The sequence below is a fragment of the Sinocyclocheilus anshuiensis genome, unplaced genomic scaffold (assembly GCF_001515605.1).
Source record: "Sinocyclocheilus anshuiensis isolate Anshui unplaced genomic scaffold, SAMN03320099.WGS_v1.1 scaffold508, whole genome shotgun sequence".
Taxonomy (NCBI): Eukaryota; Metazoa; Chordata; class Actinopteri; order Cypriniformes; family Cyprinidae; genus Sinocyclocheilus; species Sinocyclocheilus anshuiensis.
In genome coordinates this window covers 1422447-1432310 of record NW_015555744.1, presented here as the reverse complement: position 1 = coordinate 1432310, position 9864 = coordinate 1422447, and the positions used below count along the sequence as shown (strand labels likewise).

Sequence of the window (9864 nt, the reverse complement as noted above, 5' to 3'; positions counted from 1 at the left end):
AAATAAGATAAAACGGCAATGTGAGGTAAGACCTCTCTGGTATTCACATCACAGAAGACCAAACTTCTCTATGTAAACAGTTCTTCATTGCAACAAAACACTGGTTTGCATTTTTGAGTCAAGGATGGGGGCAGATTACCTGGGTTGCATAAGGAACTGCGCTTCTAAATGAGTTTCCACTCTTGTACCTTAAGTAGCTCGTCATGTTTTTTACTACTCTCCTCCTCATCATCAAGGGTCTTACCCTGCAAGCTCCTAGGCCTGTATTGAGAAGCATTATTCAAAAAGACTGGTGAGTCACTGCTAGAGGGTCAGGCGGAAGAGTGCGGAGCATTTGCAGACACTGTAGGAGGCGACAGGCAAACTTAATGCTTCCATTATGTATTAATTCTTTCATTTGGGCATCTGACCGTGACTTCAGTGTGGCAAATTGATCAGTAACTTCACTTGAAGGAATAGTTCCACAAAAACGAAAAGTCCATAATCACTTACTCATCCTCATGTCATCTGAAACTTGAATGAACTTCTTTTTTTTGTGGAACACAAAAGGAGTTGTATCACAATGTCCAAACTGCTCTTCAAGCAAGATGTCAAAAGATTTCATAAAGATGATCTGTGAACTAGATTAAAACATTATAGACAAACTTTAAGTTGGCTTGAAAAAGCCTAGCTAGAAAGTTTTAAAAGTTTTAAAAGTTTGCAGTCTGAAAGTGTTCAGTTTGAAGTAGTTTGAAAGTTAAAATAGTTTTAGTTTGAATGGTAGTTTGAAAGTTAAAATAGTTTTAAAGATTCAAGTTTGAATGTTTTCAAGGCAATACAGTCTATCAGAAAAACAGATCGGTATGAAGCATATTGCTAGGGTACCTGGGGTGGTTGCTAGGCTGTTTCTAGCATGACTAGCATGTTGCTAACATGTTTTTAGCATGATTAACATGTTACTAGCATGATTAGCAAGTTACTAGCATGTTTCTACCATGATTAGCATGTTACTAGCGTGTTGTTACCATAATTAGCAAGTTATTAACATGTTGCTATCATGATTAGCATGTTACTAGCATGGCGTTAGCATTTTGTTAGCATGATTAGCAAGTTACTAGCATGGTGTTAACATGATTAGCAAGTTACTAGCATGTTTCTAACATGATTAGCATGTTACTAGCATGTTGTAAGCATGATTAACGTTACTAGCATGGTGTTTGCTTTTTGTTAGCATGATTAACAAGTTACTAGCATGTTTCTAGCATGATTAACATTTTACTAGCATGTTGTTAACATAATGCCAGCAACTTGCAAGTAACTTGATAATAATGCTAACAACATGCTAGTAACATGCTAATCATGTTAGAAACATGTTAATACCTTGCTAATCATGTCATTAGCATGTTTCTAACATGTTTAACAATTTGCTAGCATTTTGTTACCATGTTTAACAAGTTGCTAGCATGTTTCTAACATGACTAGAATGTTACTAGCATGGTGTTAACTTTTGTTAACATGATTAGCACATTTAGTAGCATGATTCTAGCATGATTAGCATGTTACTAACATGATACTAGCATGTTTAGCAAGTTGCTAGCATGTTACTAGCATGTTGTTAGCATGTTTCTATGCTAATCCAGCTAAAACCAGTTGATTCAGTAAAAAAAACAGCTAAAAAACAGCTAAGACCAGCCTGGCCTGCTAAAAAACTAGCCAAAACCACTTTAAAACCAGTTTGGGATACCAGCCAAAGCAGTCAATCAGCTTAGTTTTTTCAGTAGGGAGTTGTTAAGCTTTGCTATAGCAATAGACAGCTTAAATACACCATACGTCTTATTGTATAAAGGTTTTCACCCCCTCAATGAAAGTTTATGGGATTTTAGGTAGTTTTGATAGTCTGGTTTATGAAAACCGTAAGCCGGATCAGTTAGAAAAGATATAGCATCCCGAGTCAGACCAGTCTGAAGGTCTGACCCGAGTTTGGTGGTTGTAGCTTTAAAAGTCTAGGAGGAGATACATTTTAAAATTTGGTCTCAGAAGTTAAAATTTGGTCTCAGAAGAAGAAGAAGAAGAAGAAGAAGAAGAAGAAGAAGAAGAAGAAGAAGAAGAAGAAGAAGAAGAAGAAGAAGAAGAAGAAGAAGAAGAAGAAGAAGAAGAAGAAGAAGAAGAAGAAGAAGAAGAAGAAGAAGAAGAAGAAGAAGAAGAAGAAGAAGAAGAAGAAGAAGAAGAAGAAGAAGAAGAAGAAGAAGAAGAAGAAGAAGAAGTTTAAATAGGAAGAATCGCTGGTTTGTCATTTTAGATGGAACCCTTTTATGATACAGTGTTACAATGCTGCTACTATCATTAATCACAAGAATCTTTAAAAAATAGTATTCAATACTGTGCAAATCTACGCAAAATCGCATATGCAAAATCTACTGTTCCAAGATAATATTATTGTAGATGTTTTTATAGGCCACAAGCCATAAATAAATTTTAGGCCAGACCTAAAAACACAAAGACACATAACAAATGTCATAAAACAATGTCATAAACTATTGAGCTCAAACATGAGATAAAAATGCATTTGCTAAAGCTATCATGCCATTTTAGCATGCTTCTACAAGTCTTTGAGCTCTTTTATCATGACCTGAGCACAAGTACAATGCTGTACCGGGTGAGCTACCAAGTTTACTATGTAGGAAAAGCCATACAAATGCTGCTCATGTGATGCAAATGTGAAAATGTGTTAGTGTACAAATCACGCGCTATGTTAAGTGTTTTGAAGTCATAAAGAATTATGTAAGGAAAAAATAAGATAAATCGATAATCTGCCCACATACTCATAATTTGTGTGAAAAGGAAAGGGAAGATGTTGCAGGTTTACTGCAGTTAATTGTATATGCAAGTTTTTGGAGTTACCTGCAAAAACAGGTAAAGACACGCATTTACAATGAGCTTATGTTGCACACCTGGAAAGTGATCTCGTCAAGTCACAACCCATTCCAAGTAGGCCACTGATATATCTGAAGCCTTCACCCTGTGTGCATCATTTAACATAATTTGTAAAAAGTGTTATTTCTTTTATTTATTTATAAGTAAAACATTTTTAGTGAGGATAAAATTACAGGGTGCACCTTGAACTCAAGGCTCCAGGCTAAATCAGTGTTCTGCCACAGACTCAAAATGTCCTCATTTTGCAATAATTTGTTGTAACTGTTTCCTCCATCATCCTGTGTCGTTATGAAGATGTATTCAGTCTGAGCAATGACAGCAAGTTGTGTTGGATCTCCTTCAGGTTTTGACAGAGTGCAACAGTCATATTGTCTCCAGAGACACATCAAGGCTCACACAGGGTCATTACCTTTACATGCTGAGAATACATAATACACAACATGTCAAAATCTAAGACCTTCAGAAACTCTCAAGAAAGTTTTATGGGGAAAGATTCAGGTGGGGGTGTAGACCATGACCTATATATGCCAAAATAACTCACATAAAATGATCACTCAATGATCAGGAAAAAAAAAGACTCACTCTGTGAACTTCATGTTCGATGTGATAAAGGAAAATCAGACTTCAGTTTTTCACCTAAAAGAGTTCAATAACTCATAAAGTCAGAATTCTGCTTGTTTGACGGAGCTTTTATGGCATTACATGTTCCAGTGTGAAGTCGGATTCCATCTCTAATATTCATAATCAGGCGAGATCAATTTAAGGTGAGAGTCTTGATGATAAAAGTAAATTCTGATATCAGCATTCTATATTAATTTGTTCCAACTAATGGCATTTCTTCCCATAAAACAGACAACCATACCCATACCCATATATCACAACCACTTATAAAAACTTATAATGTCAATGTATCTGAAATTTTCATTTACCTAATTTGCATCTATTTCATCTAATGTGTAACTATTAAAGCAGTAGCATCTGGCTTTAAATATGTAAACTTTCAAAGCAGTACTGTTAATAAACCACTGTATAAACTAGACTTCATATTGATTTAATGATAAACAGTTAAGTGCATTAACAATAGTCACATTCTAGCAACACTCTACCAAATATTTAGCTATTCTAACTGAACTTACTTTCATCACTGGTATAAGTAGCAGTGTCATTTTCACCTGTCCTACAGCGAGAACTACCCTACAGCTGTATAAAGGTATGTCCTTGAAAGACAATGGTGGAAGCTGAAATCAAATGCATAAAAAAATCAAAAATCATTTGTAATCATTACAATTAATAAAAATACTGTGTTTTTCAACATCAAAAGCAAAGTATTCAGACACTATAGCCTGAAACTATTTAACGATTCAAAATTTTTAAACCTGGATCTCTCTCTTGGCATGATATGCAGATTATGTAAATGAAACATTTTATGAAATATGTCCATTATTTTGTTGTGGTGGCTGGCTGTTTATTGTATAATGTCGGGTCTAGTATAAAGGTTTTTGAACAATAGAAATTTGAAGTGTCTTTGTGTGTGTGTGTGTGTGCGTATACTGTATGTGTATATATTAGGGCTGGTGAAAGTTAATGCGTTATTATTGCGTTAACATTAATTAACGCAGACAATTATTTTATCGCGCATTAACGCATGCAGTTTTTATTATTATTATTATTTTGAAAGCCTGCAGAAAAGAATGCAACGTGCTCGTAATCACGACTTCATAAGTGGGAAATAGCTCCGGCGTGATCAGCGCTCACACTACATGCGTACCGCGCCCAAGCCCAAATGAACCGTGCTCTGGCCCACCTCTTCCAACCGAGCATGGGACGACTAAACAAACAGTACCCGAGCACGACACAGAGTGATCACACTAGTCAAAAGACCCGGGCTTTGGGGGTCAAACTCGCTCGGGCACGGTTAAGATTTGTTTAAAGTGTTTGCAAACCAAATGTTATTGCACTTTTGTTCATATAGCAGTACTTTTAAATGAAAAAAAGTGTGCATAACAATGTGATTAATCGCAGAAAAATCATGTGATTAATCGTGATAAAAAAAAAAAAATTTAATCGTTGCCCAGCACTAGTAAATATATATATATATATATATTTCTTTCTTTTTTTTGCCTGAACCTTTAAGAAGAATGCTAATGCTTATACAACAATATGAAAGTGATACAGATATGTCACCTACAGTCTTACCTAGACTCTTCTTGATTTATGAGCATGTACATTTCCCAAGAGGTGTCATCAGCAGTCGCCCCGTGAGGTACCAGTAAGCTTACGCCTAGAAAACCAACACCATCAACATCAACATCAACATCAACATCAACAGTGAGATACTATTTATGTGCAGCTACACAATACGCATTGATTCCTATGCCTCATGAAATAATTACCAATATGAGCATTCATTAAAACAGTAAAAGGCTTAAAAATTTATTCCATGTTCTTATATTTACATATTAAGTGCTCATATATTATATCTGACTACAATCTTGCGAAAGGTGAATATGTACACAATATCCTCAGCAGCAGATATTTTTAATGTGTTTAGAAGACCCTTTGTAATCCCCTTCTTCGTCTTTACTAATTTATTCAAGTCAGTCTACAGATAATAACAGTACTCGTGTATTTTAATAACAATAGTTATTTTTTATGTAGTCTCACTTCCTCATGCACACTCAAAAGTAAAAATAACAATAATTGTGTTTTCATGTAAAATAATAAAATCCTCGTTTTCTGTAGTTTCTCTGAATCTGATATGAAACAAAGTGTTTTTCTTTGGCCCTAAGAACCCTTCAACACAAGGACCTCAGAGAGTGGGTTCAGTGAATTGTTGACCTTTACAAGCATCAGCCAAAGAGAACATTTGGTTTTAGTGCACTTATTAGATGCAAACAGATGATTAGAGATATTTTGCATACTGTTCACAGATACCAAAGCCACTGTTTGAGGGTGTGAAAGGAAATGAGGGTGAACAAATGACAGTATTTTCATTTTTATTAGGTGAACTCCATCTAATCCAATTGCTAACAGAATACAAATGACTACAGCTGTACTGTACCTTAAGATTAAATCCATTCATGCTCATCATTGCATAAAAATAACTTAATACCAAATACCTAATACAAACACATACTTTCTCTCACCTGCATTTGGAATGACTAAACGGCCACCCAGGTGCCCAAACACAGCGCTTGTCTTAAACTGAGTCTTCATGAGTGTGTGAATGCCATTAGGAGCAATCATAGTGGTCTTCTTTCCTTCCACTGTGCTGTAGTTTGGGTGAAGGTTAGCAGGAAGGGTCTCCGGATGGGCTTTCACATGGTACTCGGCCCGGTCCGCCACACCTAGTGAAACCATAAAGGAACTCTGAACTTTGAACTTGTCTGGCAGGGGGTCAAAGAGCTCTTTGTCTATGGAGTCCTGAAAGCAGATCGGGCTGCTGTACGTCTGGCCAACAGTTATATCAGGCTGCATGGAGGAATTCAGCAGAAGTGGATTGCCTGGGGAGATGAAAACACAGTCTGTGCTATTTTGGGTGTTTTATAGGAGTAGTCGATACAGGTAAAAAGAGAAGAATACAGTTAGATGGGGTCTTGACAGGCCAGCTCCAGTGCAGCAGACCATGGCCTGAAAATCAAGGTGTGCAAATAGAAAAGGATTAAATATTTAATTTGCTGTTTTGGCTAAAATATTAATTTTAAGAGTGCTGGAAAAAGGAAAAAATGTCTAATCTTGAAAAATACAACAGTGAAAAGGACAATTTTATGCATGTGAGAAAAGAAAGTGCCTTGGCACCTACTAAATTATTTATTTAGGCTTATTTTTACTGTTAAATCATTGGCCCTTCAAAATCTAACTACCTGAAATATGGTTTTGAATAGGTGTTAGATTAGTATAGAATTAGTATAGAGTTCTAATTCCAATTTTTTTTCTAATATATTACATTTTAACTGAAACAAGGTTAGCGAACTGCAAGGGGTTCATGAGTTGAAGAAAAGCTATTAAAATAGATGTTATTTTATGGTACAGCTGTAATTTACAATAGTAATACATTTATGTCTACATTTTTATAATTAGAGCTAAAACTAATACTAATAAAGACCATGAAAAAGGTTCTATTTGGTTTCAGCAGCAGAAATATGAGACTTTTTATATGAAATGTCATATTGCTGTTAAAATCACTATGTATGACAAAATAATTGGCCAAGTTGTGTAGCCGTATATACAGTATATATATATATATATATATATATATATTGCTAGCTGGCATTTTAGATTATGCATACAGACTCAGGCAGCAAATGTACTTGTTTTTATAAACGTTTATCAAAGATACACTGCAGACTCTTTTGACAGCATTCAGCTTAGTTGCTACCATGTTACTGAATTTTTAGTCACGGTAGATTGTTTGTGGAAACAGTTGCTTTCATGCATTGACTCATTCTAATAGTCACATCCATAAATTGCTCATCATTACCCATAAGCACAGTTAGCATTAGTTCTCCAGTGACATCATGAGAGATTTGTGCTTTCCTGTAAAATGAATTCATTTAGCTACTCAGGAGGACATACATATATGAACTACGTCTAAATGACCTTTTTGTTTTTCAAGTTTTTAAATCTGTCACCTCCCAGCTTGAACTCAGAACAGCTCTTGGAAGGGGATCTTCATCCCTCGCTGTTGCTCTCTCACCTTTTCCTGTCTGAAGCAGCCACACACCGTCACCGAGCCCCCACGAATCATCCCGGTGCCAAAGTAGCTCTAACACTCGAGTCACTTAGTCCTTGCTGGCCAGCTGCTGCACAGTGAGCGGTGGGAGGCATGAGGCTAATGGGTCTTTATTTTTAGGAAAATCGTTAATTACCCCAGGCTGGGCTGATCGGTGTCAGGCGTTTGGGATATTTCTAGTCGCCATGCTTGGGCAGGTCAAGGTTTTGCAATAAGGTGATGAGAGGTGTGCCTTTTGAATTTGAACGGTCCCACAAAGTTCTAAGGTGTCAGAATGGAACAAATTCTGGTGGAAAAATGCTAATGCATATGCATATTTGGAATGATCAACTTCATCATTATCCTTTTAAGGTATATTCAGGCCAAGGTTAAAGTTTTGTCATCGTTTACTTTCTTTCTTCTGCAGAACATTTTAGATATTGTGAAGAACATTGCAACTGTTTTTGTCCATACACAAAGAAAGTCAATGGGGTCCAAAGCTATTTTTACATCCACTGTATGGACAAAAAAAACATTTCTCAAAATATATTATTCTGTATTCCACAGAAGAAACTAACTCAGGTTTAGAATGGCATGAGGTGAATTAACCACTACCTATAGCATAGAACTGAACCTGATTTAGTTTCACCAGACATATAAAGAAATTAAAGCACATTAAATGGTTCAACTTCTTAAACTCTCATCCACAACAAATTGGTTTTCCCCTCTTCAGAAGCAGGATATGATCACTGTGGGACAGAAAATCTCAATAAAATGACAGAAAAATGAAAGGAAGAGGCAGCAGGATGATAGGAGTTAATGAAACAGGCATGTAGTGGGCACCTTGCGGGGAAAGATCTGGAATTAGAGTTGTGGTTCAAATTACTCAGTGGCTCAGATTTCAAGAGCAGACAAAGGTCTGGAGTGTCATGCTGTTACCTGTGATTTAGAGAGTCAGCTGGAATACTTCATAAACTTTATAATAATTACATACTGAGAAAAACTGCAATAGATATCATGCAGCGAACTGAGTTAAAAAGAAAGGTGATAAAAAATATAATGAATAACCCAAAACCTACCTTAATAAAAAGAAAAGCAAATCAAAATGACATCAGATGCATTCAAATTTGGAACTTCTGAACTTTTAAAACGAACAACTGTTTAGAGAAGCTTCTATTGTCTCGTTCTACATCCCACATCCTTAAATGCACATCCAACATGTTCTCGTTTCCATTGCATGGGGTTTGGTCTTTCCTATGAGCTCTGATGGGAACCGGATTGGCTGTTGGAATAAGGCGCAGCGGGAGGCTGGAAGAAAGTTGGCCTTTTTAAATAGGATTGATGACCTGACAGATGCGGCTCAGCTGAGCCTTGATCCCCTCTTTCCTGTTGCATGCAAGTGTCGGGGGGCAGGAGGGGGGTTTCGCCATCCCAAGCCTTGAGCACAGTAAACACAAGCTGCTAGTCGCAGCCTTTCACTGTGCTGTCACAAGCAGGCAGGATTGATTACCCTGCGAGGCGATGGCTATCACTTTCTCTGACCCAGAAGTGTCAGCGATGGTAATATGGACGCGTGTAGCGGAACCAAATGTGGGTCATGTGACTATAGTCGTGGTCTTATCAACAAAAGTTATCGGCACAGCTGACAAAAAGACAGAATTGAAGTCAACGTAGCATGCCTTCCACATTTACTCGTCAAAGGATTTGGAGTTTTTTGTGTGCGAATGTGTGTTTGCTCAGGGGAGGCTGTATGTGTGAGTGAAATATGTTAGTGTCTTACTGTGGAATAAATAACTCTTATGGCATGTGTGTCTGTATGCTTTTACAAGCAATAAATTAATTTGGAATTGTTTGAATATTCATTGTGGCCTGGCCTGTTATTGTGACAAGCGGCACATAAACTTCAGTAACACAATAAATCAATTAATCCAACCGAACACTTCATCTACAGTGAACTCTTACCCTGTCTGGTGGTTTTGAAGTTGAAGGACTGGAAGCCCCCTGCAAGAGCAGATGAGTCAATGACGTCCACTCCATACTCACTTTGACTCTTCCTGTAGAGGGTGATGGCCACTATGATGACGACCACAGCGATCACCCCCGCAGACAGACCAGAGTACAGCGCAACATCAGTAGAGTTCTCCATGCCTTGGACACAGCCATAAACACACACACACAGACACACACACACAGATAGAGAGACAGAAACACACACACACACAGACACACAAACAGACAGA

At 37.1% G+C, this 9864-nt stretch overlaps 1 protein-coding gene across 3 annotated transcripts in view; it reads right to left on the bottom strand.

Annotated features, from left to right (window-relative positions):
* LOC107673416 (netrin receptor UNC5D-like) overlaps positions 1-9864 on the bottom strand; it is a 126308-nt gene that overhangs the window by 15014 nt on the left and 101430 nt on the right. Inside the window, exons 9-11 of one of the 3 annotated variants that reach the window (XM_016467000.1) lie at positions 9587-9772; positions 6060-6416; positions 5110-5194 (exon numbers count right to left, since the gene is read on the bottom strand). In XM_016467000.1, coding sequence (XP_016322486.1) covers positions 5110-5194; positions 6060-6416; positions 9587-9772 — 628 coding nt within the window. The remainder of the gene's footprint in view (positions 1-5109; positions 5195-6059; positions 6417-9586; positions 9773-9864) is intronic. The other 2 variants (XM_016467001.1, XM_016467002.1) reach the window with 2 other exon arrangements.